General features: G+C 38.9%; 1 protein-coding gene across 2 annotated transcripts in view; it reads left to right on the forward strand.

Annotated features, from left to right (window-relative positions):
• Positions 1–22,932, forward strand: part of MLLT3 (MLLT3 super elongation complex subunit) — a 289,539-nt gene that overhangs the window by 208,859 nt on the left and 57,748 nt on the right. For both annotated transcript variants that reach the window (XM_025281465.3, XM_025281466.3), the window contains exon 5: positions 5,472–6,179. In XM_025281465.3, the coding sequence (XP_025137250.2) occupies positions 5,472–6,179 (708 nt within the window). The remainder of the gene's footprint in view (positions 1–5,471; positions 6,180–22,932) is intronic.

Consider the following 22,932-nt stretch of genomic DNA (forward strand, 5'->3'; position numbering starts at 1 on the left):
TAAAGTTATAAAACTTCTTGAGTTTTGTACTTAACATCATATGTATGTAATTAAGACGAGAACTTGAACTTTCTATGACACAAGAACCTGTGTCATTACCACTATGTACTTTGCCTTAAGAATTGTTTGTCCTACAAAAGGATTTTGAAAATAAATCATGGAAGGACCCCTATAGAAGTCCTTTTTTTTTCTTGGTGCAGAAATGTTATTATTTTTAAATTCTTAACTCTAGAAAATATGTTAGTAGGTTAAAATTTGTGTATTTATAAAACTGTACGTAATACTCCATGAAGACTGAATATTAAACAGCAGTGCTTGGGTGTTCTAGAGCCATAATTAGAATACTGTTTGCAAATTGCCAATATTCTGTGGGTTAACAAACCAATTAAAAAAAAACCTCAAGGATATTAGATTTCAAAATGTTCTTCCTTAATTTAGTTTGTCCATTATACTTTATATTTATTATTCATAGTATTGCTTAACATGCCAGGAAATGTCTTATAATAGGATTTATAAAATAACATCCTTTCAGCAATATGAATATGTACTGACTTTAGCGTTCTGCTTTTAAATCTCAGATTAAAATATTTTATAAGGAATTATCTAGTTTAATGGATAAAAGCATGTCTTTCCTTAGTAACTTCATTCATTTCATAATTTTTACATCAAATGCTCACTTGAGAATAATAAATGGAATAATTGGTATATGTCATTTTGTTGACAAATGTCATTTTGTTGAGCAAATAAGACACAACTTTTTATAATAAGAAAAATGTATATTCCACTATCATAAAACAATAATTTTTCATTTGGGATATGGCTTTATGAAGTTGATCTATATATATTTGTGTGGTTTTTTGTTTTTGTGTTTTTTTTTCCTTGTATAGACCCAATTGGTAGATTGTTCCTTTTCATGAAAAGCATAGTCTTTGACTACTGGTCTTTCCTGGGTCCTGCTAGATATTTAAGGAATATAAGATTGGTTTACATATCATTAGACTTCAGTGGGTAAGTTACAGGTGAAAGATATTAACAGGTTCTAGTTGAAAACCTGGGCATTTAATTGCCTGTGATTCTGTTAGGAAGTGGAAGTAAGCAGGAAAGAGCTTGTCTTTTAGTACTGGTCTGGGTTTTTGCATGTCCAGATGCAAAAATCTACTTTATCTTCTTCTGTTTCTTCTTACTATTCATGATAGAGGTTCAGAAACTGGTAAGTATGAACTCAGACTGTGTTCCTAGATAGAAAGCTTATTTATAGGTTTTATATTCTGAGGTATTTATATGAGTAAAAATATTGGTAACACAGTTAAAATGAAATAGAGATTAATTCTTTCCTTATGATTATACAATAGTAATTGCTGGAAGATTTTCAGTCCATTTGATGACCATTAGGTGAAATCTTTGTCCTTTTATTTATTTATTTATTATTTTGCTTGGAAGTATAGTTGACTTGCAGTGTTTCAGGTGTACAGCAAGGTTGATACAGTTATACATATACACATGTATTATTTTTCAGATTATTTTTCATTATAGCTTATTATGAGACATTGACTATAGTTCACTGTGTTATACAGTAAACCTTGTTGCTTGTTGCATATCTATTTTTTTAATGAGAAATCTAGCTTTGTATTCATACTAAGTCAAACAAATGGAACCAAAATGTCATAAATTTTTAGTTAGGCAAAAAAGTTCATAGGTTTCTAAAATATATATATTATGTATATTATTTATATATATGTATAGAAAAGCTTTTCTACTATGCTGATAAAGGCTTGAGAAAATATCAAAAGAGAAAAAAAGGAAGAGATGGAGAAATTGGAAAACATAAACTAAATTAAATGGGAGCACGGAATATGAACTAGAAAAAGTGAGACAAACTAGATAAAAGTAAAAGATCATCATATAGTCCAGTTGTTTTTAAACATGGCTGCTCATTAGAAACATCTGGAGCTTTGGAGAAAAAATGCAATACATGGGCATTTGTATTTTTCAGATTTTCCAAGATAATTCTGACATGCATCTGGATTTTAAAAGGTGATTACAGGTTTTTCTAGTAAATGGTAGTTTTGGTGAGATAGAATTCTATTATTTTTCCGTTGACCAATCATGATGCAGTGGTATTAAATGAGTAATAGTTACATAATCACAATGGTAAAAGATGTTTATCAGTTTTCACAATCAATAGCCAGACCAAAAAAAAAGATAATTACATTTGTAAACCATGATGGGAACATGATTAGCCTAACAATATAAAATAGTTTACATATGATTTGGGGGGTCAAGCAGAGTGATGTGGTAAGTAGAAGTGCAGAAATATACATGTTTTCCAGAGCCAAATCCTTGTCTTTCGGTTGGTGCAGTTAATCCATTTATATTTAAGGTAATTATTGATATGTATGATCCTATTACCATTTTCTTAATTGTTCTGGGTTTATTTCCTGTTGGTCTTTTCCTTGTCTTGTGTTTCTTGCTTAGAGAAGTTCCTTTAGCATTCATTGTAAAATGTTTAGTGGTGCTGCTCTTAACTTTTGCTTGGCTGGAAAGCCTTTGATTTCTCCATCAAATAAGAAGGAGAGTCTTGCTGGGTAGAGTATTCTTGGTTGTAGTTTCTTCCCTTTCATTGCTTTAAATATATCATGCCATTCCCTTCTGGTTTGTAGAGTTTCTACAAATCAGAAATCAGCTGATAACTTGATGAAAATTCCCTTGTATGTCATTTGTCATTTTTCCCTTGTTGCTTTTAATAATTTATCTTTGTCTTTAATTTTTGTCAGTTTGATTACTGTGTGTCTTGGTGTATTCCTCCTTGGGTTTATCCTGCCTTGGACTTTGTGCTTACTGGACTTGGTTAACTGTTTCCTTTCCCATGTTAGGGAAGTTTTCAGATATTATCTCTTCAAATATTTTCTCAGGTCCTTACTCTTTCTCCTCCTTTTGGAACCCCTATAATGTGAGTGTTGGTGCATTTAATGTTGTCTCAGAGGTCTGTTGAGAGTCCCTTGGACTGCAAGGAGATCCAACCAGTCCATTCTGAAGGAGATCAGCCCTGGGATTTCTTTGGAAGGAATGATGCTAAAGCTGAAACTCCAGTACTTTGGCCACCTCATGCAAAGAGTTGACTCATTGGAAAAGACTCTGATGCTGGGAGGGATTGGGGGCAAGAGGAGAAGGGGACGACAGAGGATGAGATGGCTGGATGGCATCACTGACTCGATGGACGTGAGTCTGAGTGAACTCCGGGAGTTGGTGATGGACAGGGAGGCCTGGAATGCTGCAATTCATGGGGTCGCAAAGAGTTGGACACGACTGAGCGACTGATCTGATCTGATCTGATCAGAGGTCTCTTAGGCTATTTTAATTTTTTTGTTTGTTTTTCTCTTTGTCTATATTTTGTCCTGTAGCAGTGATTTCCCCATTCTGTCCTCCAGGTCATTTATCTGTTCTTCTGCCTCAGTTATTCTACTGCGGATTCCTTCTAGTGTATTATTCATCTCTTTTTGTTCTTTAGTTCTTGTAGGTCTTTGGTAAACATTTCTTGCATCTTTTCCATTGTTTTCCCACGATCCTAAATCATCTTCACTATCATTATTCTAAATTATTTTTCTGGAAGGTTGCCTATCTCCAGTTCATTTAGTTGTTTTTCTGGAGTTTGATCTTGTCCCTTCATCTGTGACATAGCTTTCTGCTTTTTCATTCTGATTAACTTTCTGTAATGTGGTTTTTGTTCTAGCTGCTGTGGGATTGTGGTTCTTCTTGTTTCTTCTGTCTGCCCTCTGATGGAGGAGGCTAAGAGGCTTGTGTAGACAGACATCTGGATGAGAGGGATTAATGGTGGGAAAAACTGGGTCTTGCTCTAGTGGGCAGGATCTTTCTCAGTAAAGCTTTAATCCGGTTATCTGCTGATGGATGGGATTGAGCTATTCAGTCTGAGGCAACCCAGCCCTGGGGTCTGTGGGCTGTATGGTAGGGTTAACTGTGAACTCCAAGAGGGTTTACACCAAGGGGGACCTTCCAGGACTGCTGCTGCCAGGGCCCCTGTCTTTGTGGTGAACCCCAGCCAATCACACCTCCACCAGAGACCCTCCAACACGAGCAGGTAGTTTTGATTCAGTCTCCCGTGGGGGCTCTGCTCCTTTCCTCTGGGTCCTGGTGTGCATAAGATTTTGTTTGTGCCCACCAAGACTGGAATCTCTATTTCCTCCAGTCTTGTGGAAGTCCTATAATCAAATCCCTCTGACCTGCAAGGGCAGATTCCCTAGGGATTCCCAGTCTCTGTGTAGGATCCCTAGTCTGGGAAGCCTGATGTGAGGTTCAGAACCTTTACAACAGTGGGAGAACTTCCTTGGTATTATTGTTCTCCAGGTTGTGGGTCACCCACCCAGCAGGTTTGGGATTTGATTTTATCATCATTGTGCCCCTCCTACCATCTCACTGTAGCTTCTTCTTTGTCTTTGGATGTAGGGTATTTTTTCTTGGTGAGTTCCAGCATTCTCCTGTCGATGGTTATTCAACAGCTAGATGTGATTTTGGTGCTCTCACAGGAGGTGATGAGTACATGTGTTTCTACTCCTCCATGTTGAACAAGAAGCCCAAAATCTTTGTTCTTTTAGGTTTTTCTTTCCCTTCATTTTTCTTCCTTTTTTTTTTTTTTTGCTTTTTTTGTTGTTGCTAGTGGGTGGGAGACATATTCCTTAACTGAAGAAGTTTGGTTAGAAAAAATTGCTCTTTATCTAAAATTGAGAATTATTTTATTTCTTTTTGAGGTCTTGTGATTCTTCATATTAAAAAGTTATTAAAATTTAATATTATCTACCTCAGTATGTGACCCTTGGCTGTTTTTTCCTACCTCCTTTTCAATCTTTGCTGTAGTTGTATGCCACTCCCTAAATATAATCTGTTTTAGTTGTTTTAGTTCATTATAATCCATGGTCTCCATGTACCTTTTCATTCTTATATGTCTAGAAATTACCTGTTTATCCTTGAGGACCTAACTGAGGTGTTGATTCTCCAAAAATCTCTGAATTATTCTTCTCTCCATCCCCCCACAGAATTAATTTCCTCTCTCGTTTTTGTCATCGTAGCCCTTTATAGGTAGCTCCCAAACAGCTAGCTATTCATCATAGATGTGTCATAGTTATTAAGAATGGGGGCCATGTGTTACCCAGCTTTGTCTCTTCTAGGACAAGCATCGAGCCAACATTTGTTGAATTGAAATGTTCAGAACGCCATGCTTGTCATGATTGAGAAAACAACTTGCCTCATTAAATTCCTCGATCATGGTTGCCCACACTCACTGTTGCTTGCAGACCTTACTCCCACCTGTTCTATGGTGGTTGTCGGGTTCTATTAAAATGCACTTGGGAGCACTCAACAGAGGATCATGTTGAAGAGCTGGAGTGCAAGGGGACTGGCGTTTAGCCTTCATTGACGTTTCATTTTGAGAGTTTGCTTTTCTTCCCACCTTTCTGCAGGATCCTAACAGGAGTATCCATACCAGCAGCAGCAGCAGCAGCAGCAGTTGTAGCAGCAGCAGCAGCAGCAGCAGTAGCAGCAGCAGCAGCAGCAGTAGCAGCAGCAGCAGCAGCAGCAGCAGTAGCAGCAGCAGCAGCAGCAGCAGCAGCACCAGTTTTTCCAAGCCTCACAAATTAATGAAGGAGCACAAGGAAAAACCTTCTAAAGACTCCAGAGAACATAAAAGTGCCTTCAAAGAACCTTCCAGGGATCACAACAAATCTTCCAAAGAATCCTCTAAGAAACCCAAAGAAAATAAGCCACTGAAAGAAGAAAAAATCGTTCCTAAGATGGCCTTCAAGGAACCGAAACCCATGTCAAAAGAGCCAAAACCCGACAGTAACTTACTCACGATCACCAGTGGACAGCAAGATAAGAAGGCTCCTAGTAAAAGACCCCCCATTTCAGATTCTGAAGAACTCTCAGCCAAAAAAAGGAAAAAGAGTAGCTCAGAGGCTTTATTTAAAAGTTTTTCTAGCGCACCACCACTGATACTCACTTGTTCTGCTGATAAAAAACAGATAAAAGATAAATCTCATGTCAAGATGGGAAAGGTCAAAATTGAAAGTGAGACATCAGAGAAGAAGAAATCAACTTTACCACCATTTGATGATATTGTGGATCCCAATGATTCTGACGTGGAAGAGAATATGTCCTCTAAGTCTGATGTGAGTAGTCTGCTTGTTTTTTTCTCCTTTCCCTTGTTAATTTTTCAATAGCTTCAGGATAAAGACGGAGGAAGAAAAATGACAGTTGCACCATAAAATGGTAGCAAGAAAGGAGACATGGCCTAGAAATGAATTTGCTTGACCAATAGAAAGAAGGAAATGAAATCATTAAGGAATCTGCAGATGTGTAGGCTATGATTTAAGTTGTTTAAGGAAAGATATATTCCATAGTATAATAGTGGGTCATTTGAATAGCAGCTGAAAAATCTAGATGCTCATCAGCACTTAGTTGCTGTGCTTTTCAGTGACTGCAGATTTAAGAAAGTGAGAAGAATGCGATGAAACTAGAATACATCAGAAAGTAAATTTTAAAAAGAAACAAAATATTAGGGTACAGTTACTGTGTTGATCTTTTTGTTCAGAATTATGTAGTTTTTTTATATAGACTAAAAATTGGTGATAGTATTTTTTTAGTACTTTTATTGAGGCAAAATTTTTATAACAATATACTATATATTTTAAATGTGTGATTTGATACATTTTGATGTATATGTGTGTCATGAAACCAGATAATGGTATTTTGAAAATGAAATATTTAATTTTTCCTCCCATAATATAACTGCCCATTTAGAAAGGGGAAGAGTATAATCTTCATTACAAGGTTTGCTGACTGGTAGTATTATCTTTTGTGTATTCCTTAAAGAACATCTGGCCATCTAATAATCCCCCAAAATATTGTTTGATGTTAAGACTTAAACTTACAATTATAGATTTCTTAGAGTTGAAAAGGAATTTCAGGTTACCTCTTCTAACCTCCTTCCAATGTAGGAGATCCTACATTTCTAGTGACAGTACTATATAGTTATTCCTTTCTATTTCTGGAGAATGAACATTATTTACTATGAAGTTATCTCTTCCTCACTTCCCATTTTTCTCTAACTTTGGTCCTCTGCTGTTACTTATCAGTCATGATTGGTCCCACTAATCCCTTTGAGATATCAGTATTTCTAAACAATGTTCAGGGAAGACTTCTGGCTAAAAATCACCGATCATTTTAGAATACTTTTCTTTCTGTTACATAGAGAGGCTACACTAAAGTTCCTAGCTCAAAGGCTGGCAAGGGCTAGGAGGCCTTAGCAGATTCTCCATTTGCACTGGTCTGGGTAGAAAGGCAGCCAGGTTTAGGACATGGCATCAGATCAAGAGACCACCTCCTTCCTCCCTAGTCTCTGTAGAGTATTTTGAGCTCATGTCAAAATTTTAAATCAGATTATGGGCAGAGTAGCATATAAACACTGGAGATGGGGTAATCTGTTCCAGTGTTTGGTAAAGGCCTTAAAGTGATCATTTGTGAAATGGAGATGAAAGCAATGGATTTCACAAGCATTTATTTTTCCTCCTTTGCTTTATTCCTCTCCTCTTAATTTGAAACTTGCTCTCAGTACAGAACTTTTTTGGTATGTTTGACTTTTATTTGAAGTCACTCTGAAACGTTCATTGATGCTGTTGGGGTGTGACCAGTCTATCAAGATCATCAAGTTTAGCAACTTTGTTTCTCCATATTCTTTCCTGTTGTAGTTCTTCTAGAACAGAGGTTTTCCAATTGTGGTTTGTGATTTACTAGTGAGCCATGAAGTCAATTTAGCATGTCATCACCAGCATTAAAAAAGGAAATAAGAATATATTGTAACTAGTATGGTAAGTAATGCTTTGTAAAATTTTTATTTTAAAGACTGTGTGTATATTTCTTACAGTAGTAGGTCATCATCAAAATTTTGAAATGCACCTTTCTTGAATCTTTGCTGATTTGTGAGAAGACCAAATAACATTAATAAAACACTATTTTTTAAAAAAATCCTTTTTTATTTGGTTGCATTGAATCATGGTTGTGGCTCTCGGGCTTCAATAGTTGCAGCTTTCGGGCTCTAGAGCACAGGCTCAGTAGTTGCCACTTGGGCTTAGTTGCCCTGCAGGATGTGGGTTTTAGTCTCCTGACAGGGATTGTGCCCGTGTCCCCTGCATTGGAAGGCAGATCTTAACCACTGGACCACCAGGGAAGTCCCCATAAAGCACTATGGAATGAATGAGCTTTCTACATGAAGTTATCACAAATGATCTTCCTCTTTAGCTAACTCTGTGTATTCTTAGTTTTATTTGATTCTTGCTCCCTCCCTTTCATATGTAATTTTTAAGATACAACTTTTCCTAAATTTCATGTTCAACTTGATAAATTTATCCAAAGCAATATCTTGAAAAACCTTCTGGAATGAAGAGTTAGAGTTGTAATTCCGTTTGGTAAATAGGAAATTTTTAAGATGGTTCATGACATATTAGAGCCACCTATCCAGTGATCGTAACAGGGGTTTTTGTATTAGTTTACATATCATACAAGGAAAGCCTCTAAAAGCGTTTGGGTGTTCAGTTAAGTTGAGTTGCTCAGTTGTGTCTGACTCTTTGCAAGCCCAAGGACTGCAACATGCCAGACTTCCCTGTCTATCACCAACTCCCGGAGTTTGCTCAAACTCATATGCATTCAGTCGGTGATGCCAGCCAACCATCTCGTCCTCTGTCATCCCCTTCCCCTCCTGCCTTCGATCTTTCCCGGAGAGTCAGTTCTTTGCATCAGGTGGCCAAAGTATTGGAGTTTCAGCTTCAGCATTGGTCTTTCCAATGAATATTCAGAACTGATTTACTTAAGGATTGACTGGTTTGATCTCCTTGCAGTCCAAGGGACTCTCAAGAGTCTTCTCCAACAACCCAGTTAAAAGGATCAATTCTTCCATACTCAGCTTTTTTTATGGTCCAGCTCTCACATCCATACATGACTACTGGAAAAGCCCTAGCTTTAACTAGATGGACCTTTTTTGGCAAAGTAACGTCTCTGCTTTTTAATATCTGCCTAGGTTTGTCATAGCTATTCTTTCAAGGAACAAGTATCTTTTAATTTCATGGCTGCAGTCACCATCTTCAGTAATTTTGGAGCCCAAGGAAGTAAAGTTGGTCACTGTTTCCATTGTTTCCCCACCTATTTGCCATGAAGTGATGGGACCAGTTGCCATGATCCTCGTTCTTTGAAAGTTGAGTTTTAAGCCAACTTTTTCACTCTCCTCTTTCACTTTCATCAAGAGGCTCTTTAGTTCCTCTTTGCTTTCTGCCATAAAGGTGGTGTCATCTGGTGCTCGCTTCGGCAGCACATATACTAAAAATAGAGTGGTTTCATCTGCATATCTGAGGTTATTGATATTTCTCCTGGCAATCTTGATTCCAGCTTGTGCTTCATCCAGCTTGGCATTTCACATGATGTACTCTGCATATAAGTTAAATAAGCAGGGTGACAATATATAGCCTTGACATACTCCTTTCCCAATTTGGAACCAGTGCGTTGTTCCATGTCCGGTTCTAACTGTTGCTTCTTGACCTGCATACAGATTTCTCAGAAGGCAGTTTAAGGTGGTCTGGTATTCCCATCTCTTTAAGAATTTTCCACAGTTCATTGTGATTCACACAGTCAAAGACTTTGGCATAGTCAGTAAAGCAGAAGTAGATGTTTTTCTGGAACTCTCTTGCTTGCTTGAAATGTTTCCTTGGTATGTCTAATTTTCTTTAGTTCTCTAGTCTTTCCCATTCTATTGTTTCCCTCTATTTCTATGCATTGATCACTGAGGAAGGCTTTCTTATCTCTCCTTGCTATTTGGAACTCTGCATTCAGATGGATATATCTTTCCTTTCTCCTTTGCCTTTCACTTCTCTTCTTTTCTCAGCTATTTGTAAGGCCTCCTCAGACAGCCATTTTGCCTTTTTGCGTTTCTTTTTCTTGGGGATGGTTTTGATCACCTCCTCCTGTATAATGTTACGAACCTCTGTCCATAGTTCTTCAGGTACTGTGTCTATCAGATCTAATCCCTTGAATCTGTCACTTCTGCTGTATAATTGAAGGGATTTGATTTAGGTCATACCTGAATGGTCTAGTGGTTTTCCCTAATTTTGTCAATTGAAGTCTAAATTTTGCAATAAGGAGTTCATGATCTGAGCCACAGTCAGCTCCCAGTCTTGTTTTTGCTGACTGTATAGAGCTTCTCCATCCTCAGCTGTAAAGAATATAATCTGATTTTGGTATTGTCCATGTGTAGAGTTGTCTCTTGTATTGTTGGAAGAGGGTGTTTGCTATGACCAGTGCACTCTCTTGGCAAAACTCTGTTAGCCTTTGCTGTACTTCATTTTGGGGTTATTTGGGTGTAAAATCCAACAGCTGTACTTTCCTTATTGGTTTTCTAGTAGTGCTTTTATCGTTGCTGCTATTGGTTTAATATTCTACATATAGGTGGTAGAACAGAAAAGAATTGACCAAAAGTTGTTTCAAGTAAGCCAGGGTCCAAAAGACTTTATGTTTGCAAAGGAGGATGAAAGAGAGCTGAAATTCTCTTTATCCACTGGTTAAGGTAACTTGTGTTTGGCCTTTCTGCTACCTGGTGACCCTTCTGTGGTTAAGACCAAAGTAACAGGAAGCAATTGTAATGGACAGCACTAAGCTACCCCTAGCCTTCCCTTGGCAAGCAATTGATTGGATAGCTTGGGACAGACCCACCTTCAAGGACACCATTCCCTTTGTCCTGGTGGTGAGCCTGTCTGCATCTGAGTAAGTAGGATCAGATGACCTGATCTGTCTGAGGACCTTTCCGGCTTCATTATTTGAACATCAGTCAGATTTATGTTCATTGGTGGAGGGCCGGGTAGAGGGTAATTTAACACATAGCAGGCAGAGATCATGGACTTTGGAAACAGTAGAAGGACACAAAAAGAAATTGAACCAAGTGTGAGGAATTGGGAAGGGCCAGGGGAAAAGGGTTATTCACCTGGTATGTCTGTAAAGAAAGTATCTTGTCTTGGCACAGGATAATTAGGATTAAAATGAAGAATTTTTTAAAAAAAGCTTTTCCATAATTAAGTTAGATTTGGGTTTTATATAAAAAATAAAAATCAGTGCTGTTAAGATGGATTAGGAAGCTTAGATTGTTGATTCGTATGTTTCTTCATTTGATTCTCTTCGTATGTGTCTTGGTTATTATTTATATACTTTGGTTTTTAAAAAATATTGATTTATTTATTTGGCTGTGTTGGGTCTTAGCTGCGACACATGAGGTCTTTTGTTGCAGAGCGCTGGCTCTCCACTTGTGGCACGCACTCAGAAGTTTGCAGTTTGTGGGCTTAGCTGCTCTATGGCATGTGGGATCTTAGTTCCCCTACCAGAGATTGAACTCATGTCACCTGCATTAGAAGGTGGATTGTTAACCCCTAGACCACCAGAGAAGTCCCTGATTTTTATATACTTTGTATGTGAGTAGAGAAAAAAGAAGTGTATCCTTGGTTTATATGCCTGTATGATTTTTGAGGAATAATTTATTTGTTGATGTGCATGTGGGTAGGGAGGTAGTAATCAAGTAATTAGGAGTCTGTACTCTGGTGTCAGACAGGCTGTTGGTTTTTTTTTAATAAACTTTTTATTTTGTATAGTAGGCTGCAGTCCATGGGGTCGCTAGGAGTCGGACACGACTGAGCGACTTCACTTTCACTTTTCACTTTCATGCATTGGAGGAGGAAATGGCAACCCACTTCAGTGTTCTTGCCTGGAGAATCCCAGGGACGGGGGAACCTGGTGGGCTGCCGTCTCTGGGGTCACATAGAGTCGGACATGACTGAAGTGACTTAGCAGCAGCAGCATAGCCAATTAACAATGTTCTAATAGTCTCAGGTAGACAGTAAAAGGGCTCAGGCCATATATGTACATGTATCCATTCTCCCCCAAACTCCTCTCCACTAGGCTGCCACATAACATTGAGCAGAGTTCCCTGTGCCATACATTACGGCCTTGTTGGTTATTCATTTTAAATATAGGGATGTGTACACATCCATCCCAAACTCCCTACTATCCCTCCCCCCTGTTCTTCCCCTCTGGCAACTATGAGTTTGTTCTCTAAATCTGTGAGTCAGATAAGCTGTTTTGAATCCCAGCTCTACCAGTAATCTTGGGCAAATAATTTGACCTTCTATATTTCTAATTTTCTTTTCTTTATTTTTTACTTTTGTGAAATCGAGATATTGCCTTTACTTTTCAGGATTATTGTGAAAATAGTCAATTTAGGTAAAGCACTTAATACACTAACCAAAAAATGTTATGAGCTATTTATTGTTCCATGATTTGGCTTCTGGCAGTCCTTATTACCTATAGCTTTGAAGGAGATTTTTTTATATTCAGAAATACTTTAGAATTCTAGTGTACTTTTTCAAGTGTGGGTTTAATGTTTTAAAGGGGAAAAAGCATTTGAAATATATGTCACTTTGCCCTGGATTTTGCGTTGAGGAGGTATACGGCCTTGATAGTGATGTGCACGTGTAATATGGTAACTGGAAAAATACAGGACAGGGAATCTCAGTATTAAATAAAAAGTTAAGCCAAAGTTTCCCAGGATCTTTTTAGCTTTTTAATTAAATGAAATTAAGGGCTAGAGCTTACCTAGTACTGCATTGGTAGGCACTTGGTAGATTTTTTTTTTTTTATTGCTATTACTATTAAAAGAAAACATCCTAAGAAATGATTTATCTTTGGATTACTATTAATATGACTGAAAGAGTAATTTTTAAATAGGATTTGAAATTCCTGAAATGCTTCTCATTTTATAAAGAAACCTAAAATTGTCACATGAAAGTCCATCAATAATTTTCCTTTACAGAATTTGGGAGGTGGAAGCTGGGAGGGTGGGGAGGGAGGCAGAAGGACTTTTATAGTGGGTGAACATTTCGCAAAGACTGAAAACATGATAAGGGCCTGTTTTTGTTGTGTATGTAAATGTCAGCATTAAGAATACTTTGCATTTAAGAACTTAGGTGATTCCATTAGAGTAAAGCTGTTCTTGGTTGAAGAATTCATCTTTCTGTAGCCATAATGGTCACTTGTGGCAAGTGATTGTTCTTGCTAGTAACTGGCACTAACTAGCAGCAAGAAAGGGTAAGGATCTGAGTGTGTCTGGGTCAACTAGAAGTTTGTAATTCTGTTTTTCATTAACTTGTTGAAAGGTTAATTTAGAATAAAAACAAATCCTTTAACTGTAGTTCCCTAGTTTTTCTTTTTCATGTAACTCTGCTTCTAAAGGGAAGTTTATTGAGTTGATGTTGTTTTGTGATATGAGGAAGTTCAGTATTCATAGCAGGAAAGAGGGAAAAACAGTAAAAGAAAATCAAAATAACCATTTATGATCAGATTCAGTTATGGTAGTAATTTCCTTATCATTGCCTTCATTTTTTTTTTTTTTTAAATCTTGCTTTGTAGAGATTTAATCATAATTTAAAAGTACAGAAGTTAAAAGTTTTCATTATGTTTCCTTGTAAATGGGCAGACTACATTTGGCAGTGTGAGAAATGAAATTTTAATCATATCTTGATAGTTTGGCTTACCAGTGTTTTCTTAGATAAAATCTTGACAAAGAACAATGAAATCTCATCAGATGGAGTGGGTTTTCCAGAGGGTGGTTGGTGGTTCAGATACAGAGTAAAGACTTCAAACCAGCTTAGCAGAAAGTTTCTTTGGAAAGAAAAAAAGGAAGAAGGAAAAAGAAACTCTCCTCCCTGCACTGCCCCCCAGCCCCGCTTTTGTGGGGCCTCATTTCCTCTGGCCCCGCCCTGTCCCCTGCCCTGCTTACACTGTCTGGAGCTGGCAGTAAATGTCCTGCTGTTGAAGCACTGGCCTCAGGTTTTTATGTGATGGAACGTTGTGGCAGTCAGAGAAGAAGGTCTTTATTGTGCTTTCAAAGTGGCTTTTTAATGACTTGTAATTCCAGCACATGCAAGAGCTGTAAAGTCTGTAAGGATGGTGAGTGAGCAGCTGGAGAGGCCATTCATTAAAGGGCTGCCCTGACCCTCTAGGGAGGGGGGGGTGCTCTCTTGTTCTGGACTCCTATTCTCTGCATATTATAACTGGAAGTAAACAGTACCTGAAGGCGTGTACTTCTCCTCTGTAGATGTAGCCCTGGGGTGGAACATTCTTTAACATCCTTGGCAGAAAGGTAACTTTGTTGGATGCCAGGAGACATTGCACCTGACCTGTTTCCTAATGCTTGGTTGGTTGTTGTCTGCTGTCTGTGCTCAATGTGATCAGATGGAGGAGGTGCAGCCTAGCCAGTCCACTGGTCCTTTGTTCAGACACATTCCTCACTTATTCCAAAAAGCATTTGAAACAATTAAACCGGATATATTAAAACAAAAAACTAAGAGGCTCTTTCTCTTCCGTGTTTGGGTGCTATACCATGCCCGAATGGTTTTTCAGTTTTTAAGTTAAATTATTCCTTAGAAGCCCTTAGGTAGCTGAGGGTCATGAACAGACAGGGGGCCCTATCATTGAAGAATTGGTTGTCATCAAGAATTGCCAGCACTCACCATTTTCACTTGCTTGTATTGAATTTTCTCTCTCCCAGTAAATTTCGTGAGCCTCCTTTAAGGAAGCTGCTTTGCCTGTTCAGTGCATTCTTGTTTCTTATCCTAGGGCCCGTGATTTTTATGTCATTGTCCCATCTGTCATCTAGACACAAAGTCAAGAATGTGACTCAACATGGTATTTGCACAACTAGCTTTACCGTGTCATCATGATGCCTGATATTTGTAGCTAAACTTTCCTTCAGTGCTTTCTATGTGCCAGTCACCCTTCACTTGTTTTAACTCACTTAACTCTCAAAACAACTCTGTGAAAGACTCATTATTCCCATTTTATAGATGGGGAAACTGAGGCTCAAAGATTAAGAAACTTGCCCAACATCACCGTGTTTAAAGTAGAGCCAGAATTTGATCCTACTTGGTAGAGGATGCACTCAAGAGGATTCAGGGGTGAGGGAAATCTTACTGTTCCAGGAATTCATATTGTGATTACAGAGATGTGCTTCATGAAATTGGCATCATTGCTATGAAAGCCTTTTGTGTTTATTTGTGTGTTGGCCAACTCTGGTTGGCAAGGGTGATCTTAGTTCCCCAATCGGGGATCAAAACCCCTGCCTCCTGCCTTGGAAGTGCAGAATCTTAACTACTGGACCACCAGGGAAGTCTCGTGTGTGTGTGTATGTGTTTTGATGAAAGCCTTTGGTACCGTATTTCTTATTCCATTTATGAATCCTGTTTCTTTGACCTCTCCATTTGTTTGGGCTCTACCAACAGCCTTCAGGAGGTGACAGGTTGTCTTCATGGGTGGGTTTGGCATGCACAGTCAGAACTGAGGGATGTGCAATGAAACATCCAGGGACCTCTCACTTCATACACATATTCACTTAAAATAAAACCCACCCTCGTAGTTCTGAATTTTAACATTATTGTGATGTATCATCAGCACTGGTTCCCAGCTCTCAAAAGTTTCCCCACCTTGCTTCTGTGTGAGAATTTATGTATAACAGAGCTGAGCTGTAATTTTGAGCTTTCCCAGAAGGTGCCACCAAATAACAAATGCTGTCCTCCAGTTTGAAGATTTTTTTTGAATCTTCTAGTTCCATTTTGTAACTTCATGTTACAATGCCTCTAAGGTATTCAAAACATCGACTGGGCTTTCTTTGAATTAGGAGACAAGATAATGCAGTGGATTTAGGTAGAGGGTGGTTTTCTTTTGGTGTCTATGTAATTATTTAACCAAGTTTGAGAAATTGTTCTCAGTGGGTAACAATTTATGACTGTAAACTTTCAAGGCAGTGTCAAGGTCCACAAAGAAAAATTACCCCTAAGAGGCTTCTTTAGGTCACTAAAGGTGACTGCACAGTGAGATGTTCCCAGATAAAGTCAAAGATCCTTCTATTAGTTGAAAGAAAATGGAAAAGCATTTACTGAAGTGTGTGGAGACAACAGGCTTTGCCTTTGAATTCTGAAGATGTGGGGGATGGGGATGGTGGGGGCTTGGGATAGGGAGAAACTGTCAGAGTTGGTGACACAGAGAAAAGGAGATTTCCTTGCCTTGCTGGGTCATGGGAAGAAAATATATGTATGGGGTCCTCAGATGTTACTTAAGTAAATAAGTAAGATAATTACTAGAATGCCCTGGTTTAGGACCTGAGTGTTTAGAATCACAGGACTGGTGTTTTTTGAAAATTAAATTGTTGACCCTTGCTTTATTTTCTGACTCTTCTTCTGTTTTTGCTTTAAATATGATAAAATCATCATGTCCCTTTGAGTAACTACGAACATTTCCTTCTAAACATGTTTGGTTTTAGTGTTCTTTGATTACATTTGTCTTATTTAATGACATTTGAAAATATTTATGTGGTTCAGTTCAGTCAGTCGCTCACTCCTATATACAAACACTGGATTCGGTGGTACTGACGGTACCACATTGGAATTTAGGCTCAGTTGTGAGGGAAGGGAAGCATGCATTGGTGGGGTTCGGGGTAGGTGGGTAGGAGAAGGCGTTCTTTTTTTTTTTTTCCTTTTTTGGCTGCACTGGGTCTTCGGTGCTGTGTGTAGGCTTCCTCTAGTTGCGGTGAGTGGAGGCAGCTGTCTGGTTGCACTGCACGCCTTCTCACTGTGGTGGCTTCTCTTCTTGCTGAGCGTGGGCTCGTGGGCTCCAGTAGTTGTGGCCCATGGGCTTAGTTGCCCCATGGCATGTGGGATCTTCCCAGACCAGGGGTTGAACCCGTGTCCCCTGCATTGGCAGATGGATCCCTAACCACTGCACCACCAGGGAAGTCTGGAGAAGGCAGTTTATGATTGGAGGAACAAATGTAGACAAATCTGTGTAGACCTTACTGCAAATGAAGAGAGCTCTTACGTACGAATCCCTGCAGTTAATTTATCAAACTGGTTTGTCAGGAATGAAGAAAACCTTAATTGAACTCAACTTCGTGAGGCATGTCCTAGTCACATTTCACTCTGCAGCCTCTTATTTATTCTGTATAATATGTGAGATAGATTCCCCCCCCACCCCATGTTACTATGTGAAAGCAGCAGAACTAGAATTTGAATCCAGGTCTAAACCATGCCCAAGCCCATGTACTGTACCATCGATTACACCTTGTTGAGAAAGAAAGGAATTGCATCAAATTAAAACCACTGTGGGACTGATTAAATCTTTTCAAGAAAAAAGACTAATTAGCAGCATTAACTCTCTGACCTCCTGGCTTCCTCTGACCCCCTGACAGTGGTACCACAGTTCAGTGAAAGGCGGGGAATAAGAAGTAAGATGTATTAGTCATGTACTCATTGGAAAAGACGCTGATGCTGGGAAAGAGTGAAGGCAAAGGGATGAAGCAGGCAGCAGGGCATAAAATGGTTGGATGACATCACTGACTGAATGGACATGAATTTGAGCAACCTCCAGGAAATAGTGGAGGACAGAGGAGCCTGGTGTACTACAGTCCATGGGGTCAAAAAGAGTTGGACATGGCTTAGTGACTAAACAATAATAAAGCCACAGTACTTGGGTTCTTGGCTATGAATAATGGGTGCAGTGAGCTGGCTTTGAGTTTCACAGTGCTGATCAACTCATGCTTTATATAATTTTCAAAGCAGTAGAATTGCAGAATATATTGAGAAGTGGTGGTTCTTTAGAGTCTATCCAATCAGATGTACTGATTTACTAGCTTTTTTCTTACACATTATACCAGGGGCTAGGACCCGGCCAGTGTGACTGTGTGAGCTCCTATCTACCACATTGTATCATCTTAAGGTTGTACTTATAGTCAAAGACTTTGGCATAGTCATTGAAGCAGAAGTAGGTGTTTTTCTAGAATTCTCTTGCTTTTTCTATGATCCAACAGATGTTTGCGATTTGATCTCTGGTTAGTTCCTCTGCCTCTTCTAAGTCCAGCTTGTACATCTGGAAATTCTCAGATCACATACCGCTGAAGCCTAGCTTGATGGATTTTGAGCATTACCTTGCCAGCATGTGAAATGAGCACAATTGTATGATAGTTTGAACATTCTTTGGCATTGTCTTTCTTTGGGATTGGAATGAAAACTAACCTTCTTTAGTCCTATGGTCACTGCTGAGTTTTCCAAATTTGCTGGCATATTGAGTGAAGCACTTTAACAGCATTATCTTTTAGGATTTGAAATAGATCAGCTGGAATTCCATCACCTCCACTAGCTTTGTTCATAGCAATGCTTCCTAAGGCCCACTTGACTTCATAGTCCAGGATGTCTAGCTCTAGGTGAGTGACCACACCATCATGGTTATCTGGGTCATTAAGACCTTTTTTGTATAGTTCTGTGTATTCTTGCCACCTCTTCTTAATATCTTCTGCTTCTGTTAGGTCCATACAGTTTCTGTCCTTTATTGTGCCCACCTTTGTCTGAAGTGTTCCCTTGGTATCTCCAATTTTCTTAACGAGATCTCTGGTCTTTCCCATTCTATTGTTTTCCTCTGTTTCTTTGCATTGTTTGCTTAAGAAGACTTTCTTATCTCTCCTTGCTATTCTCTACAACTCTGCATTTAAATGGGTATATCTTTCTTTTTCTCCTTTGCCTTTTTCTTCTCGTCTTTTCTCAGCTATTTGTAAAGCTCCTTTGACAACCACTTTGCTTTCTTGCATTTCTTTTTCTTGGGATGGTTTTGGTCACCACCTCCTGTACAATGTTATGAACCTCCATCCATAGTTCTTTAGGTACTCTGTCTACCAGATCTAATCCTTTGAAACTATTAGGAATGTAGAGTTCCCTTGTCCTAGAACATGGCCATCCCTGGGCCCGCATCCTGGGCCCAGGAGAGGCATGGCCCTCCAGCATCAACTTGGAATCTAAAGATGAAACCAAATCAACTTTATAGTGGTAGGCTGTAAAATGAGGATTTTAACAATAGTGATGAGATTATGAATGCAAACTTCCACTCAGGTATTAATTCATGCAAAAATTTTAAATATGTCATAGACAAAGACTTAACGTTTTTGTTTAGTAATTTACTAATAGTGTTCTATGAAGACCCGGTGTTGGAGATGTTCTTGTAAAGATTAAGAGGCAAAGCTGCAGTCTAGGAATTTAGTGATTTATAATCCACGGTCATCACATATTTTTAATTTCAGTACTCTTTCTAAGGAGTCACTTTCCACTTGGCCTAACTTTAGATCATGTTGTGAATCAAAACAGAGTGTTGCTGAAAGTCCACCCTGGATTAAAATGTTTAGTATCTGACAGATTCTACGTGAAGTGATCTGACACATTTTCAGAGTTGTAAAGTGCTCACTCTATTTTCATGTTTCCTCCTCTTTCTCGTTATTCTCCAGGGTTATTTTAATTAAAGGTGAACATCAAACTTGTTTCTGATCTTTTGATGGATTATTTTATTTATTTATTTTTTGGCCACATTGCACACAGCATGTGGGGTCTTAGTTCCCCTCCCAGGGATCGAACCCATACCCCCTACATTGCGATCACAGAGTCTTAATCACTGGATGGCCAAGGAAGTCCCATGATGGGTTATTTTAAAGTGCTACGTTATCTGATAACCTTATGTGAGAGTCATGCCTTACACTTGCTTACGAAGCTTGCATTCACTGTCTAGCAATTAACTTTCAGAAACATGCAACAAGTCACCTCTCCACTTTTATGTTTTTATTTTTTCATACTTAAAACAGTATTTGTTTATTTGGCTGTACCAGGTCTTAGTTGTGGTATGTGAGATCTTTTTTAGTCACAGCATGCAAGTTCTTAGTTGTGACATATGGCATCTAGTTTCCTGACCAGGGATTGAACCTGGGCCCCCTACACTGGGAGTGCTGAGTGTTAGTCACTGGACCATCAGTCAGAGAAGTCCCTCCTCTCCATTTTTAAAGACAAGCCATGCACAGTCCTCCTTGGACTGTACAATAAGACCAGTGAGTCTCAGATCCCTCTCCTAAAACTAAGGTTTAAAGGAAGGTGGTGATGTGTTCCACGGTGCCTGTCTTTTGATCTTCATCATATTAATAGCTTTGTTGTCTTTCTTCTCTTTTTAGAAAACCCTCCACAGCTTACTATGTACTCTTTTAAAGATATAAGACCAAATTTGGAAACCATGAACATCTATTTTTAATACAGCATTTATTTCACCCTTTAGAAAATCCTAGCATTTTTAAAAGCAGGAAGACTTTGGAAATTTCCTTTTACAACTTGTCTTTTGCAGAGGAGACCTTGAAACCAGGTTTTATAACCTGCCCAAGATCAGGATGCTCTCATTGCCCCCCCAAAAGGCCTTCAGGAGGTAGGCGCCTGGTTGGTGTGCCAGTTGATGTTGATGTGCCAGTTGCAACAATTTATAACCCTTCATACATTCTTCACTCCTTTTCTCAAACCCTTCTCCACTTGAACATTTTTATCTGCTTCCTAATGAGTGGTTTTCAGAGAAGGCAATGGCACCCCACTCCAGTACTTTTGCCTGGAAAATCCCATGGATGGAGGAGCCTGGTAGGCTGCAGTCCATGGGGTCGCTAGAGTAGGACATGACTGAGCAACTTCACTTTCACTTTCACTTTCATGCATTGGAGAAGGAAATGGCAACCCACTCCAGTGTTCTTGCCTGGAGAATCCCAGGGACGGGGAAGCCTGGTGGGCTGCCGTCTATGGGGTCACACAGAGTCGGACATGAATGAAGTGACTTAGCAGCAGCAGCAGCAGCAGCAATGAGTGGTTTTACCCACTAGGCATGAGACCTCCTGGTCCGGCATCTCGCTCTACGTCTCTTTGTTGAATGAATGGCCCTTACATTTCACATCCTCAGCAGAATCTCCTTGAAAAGCCCCATATCATGTCTAAGTGAGGATAGTGTGTTAGTCTCAGTGGGTATTACAGAGATTAGTTGGTGAAAGATTTGATAGACCTGTTCCCTGGTCATCCTTGATTGTCATGGGGAAGACACCAACCAGAGTAATCATGGCTTGGTATATTTCAGGGGAAAAAAATAAATCATGATATGGGCAAAACAGAAAATGGCACATTTAAATATCTGACAAATCAGAGGCCTTAATATTGTTTAGTAATAAAAACATGGAAAGAGCTTTAAAAACCTCCAGCATAAATGAAGCCTTTCCTTGGACAAGCTGATATTCTTACCAGGTAGAACTTGAGTTGGGTCCTACTCCCTCCTGCTGCTGCTGCTGCTGCTGCTAAGTCACTTCAGTTGTGTCCGACTCTGTGTGACCCCATAGATGGCAGCCCCCGTCCCTGGGATTCTCCAGGCAAGAACACTGGAGTGGGTTGCCATTTCCTTCTCCTACCCTCCAGTATCTTCTGTATCTGCCTCTGTGTCCTGTTGTTCCCCTTAGTCTCTTCTACAATAGTAATGAAGAGAGTACAGCATCTTTCACACCAACCAGCCTCTCATACAGCCTCCAGCTCTCCAGTTAACCTTGATGCTCTTCACGCTATAATCTCTTCACTTCCTTTCCTGCTGACAGACATCTCAAAAGCTCATTCCTCAACCCATTGTGGTTTGGCTTTTAGAAACTATCCTTAAAGCTGCCATCGGTAAAGGTCACCAGTGCCTTCCAGATTCTTATGTAGATAACATCTTCTAAGCATTGGATTTTACCTTTCTGGCATCTTTGACTTGCTTTTCTGTTCTATTCCTTGGCCCTGTTATGTCTGCCCTGACCCCTCTAACCATTCTCTGTGAGTCTCCTCCAACAACTGGTCTTCCTCTACCAACCTTAATTTGCCATCCTGTTTCCTTTCTATTCTATAATCTCTCCCTGGACAATCACTGCTTACTTGTCTCTTTTATTCTCCGACCCTTCTCTATATAACTATCTAAAACATAGATAGATTCTGGAAGGAGATATGTGAAAGAATCTAAAACAACTAGTTAAAATGGTACTATGGGTCATTTTCAAAATATCTTTAATATCACTATTTTTAAAGAGTATCTCATTATTTCAAAACCTCAGATCCTATGTATGCTAAACACTAAGTTCTCTCTTTTCTTTTTATAATCTTTTGTTATGAGAATTTCAAATATACACAAAATATGCAGAATAGCATAATGAACCTCCCTGTTCATTCATCTCTCAGCTTCAGCAGTTATTAACAGCTGACCATTCTTGTTTCAACTGTAGTATCATCTACTCTTCCCCCAGTATAATTTTTAATAAAATCCTAGATGTCATATTGATTCACTCATAGATATTTCAGTGTGAATCTCTAAAAGATAAGAACTTTTAAAAAACAGAACTAAAATACCCTATCACATCTAAGCAAATTAATAATTCATAATATCAAATATCTAGTCATTGGGCAAATTTGCAATAGAATCAAAATTCATAAATTTTCTTTTTGTTGTTACAGTTTGTTTGAATGAGGACCCAAGTAAGGCTCACATTTTGTAATTTGTAAAAATGTCTTTTAGGTCACTTTTAATCTGTAGCTTCTCCAGGCAACATGGCATGCTACAGTCCATGGTGTCACAAAGAATTGAACAAGGCTTAGTGACTAAACAACAAGTCTGTAGATCTTCTCATCTCTCTTTTTTCTGTACAAGTGCAAGAAAAAAAATGGATAGTTTGCCTTATAAAATTTCTAAGTTTGAATTTTGCTGAGAGTATCTTTGTGGTGTATTTTCTGTAAATTAGGGATATGGCCAGATTTAAGTTAGGTCTTTGGTTTTGGTTTTGGGGGAAGACTATTTCATGGACAGAGTTGTTGTCTTTAATTGGGAGGCCTATAAAGTGACTTCATCTCTTTTTTCGTGAGGTTAGTACCCACTGACGCTTGGACCCTGGATGCATTAGTCCATTATGGGTTGTGAATCAGTGGTATTTTTATCCCATCA

The sequence above is a fragment of the Bubalus bubalis genome, chromosome 3 (assembly GCF_019923935.1).
Source record: "Bubalus bubalis isolate 160015118507 breed Murrah chromosome 3, NDDB_SH_1, whole genome shotgun sequence".
NCBI classification, from domain to species: Eukaryota; Metazoa; Chordata; class Mammalia; order Artiodactyla; family Bovidae; genus Bubalus; species Bubalus bubalis.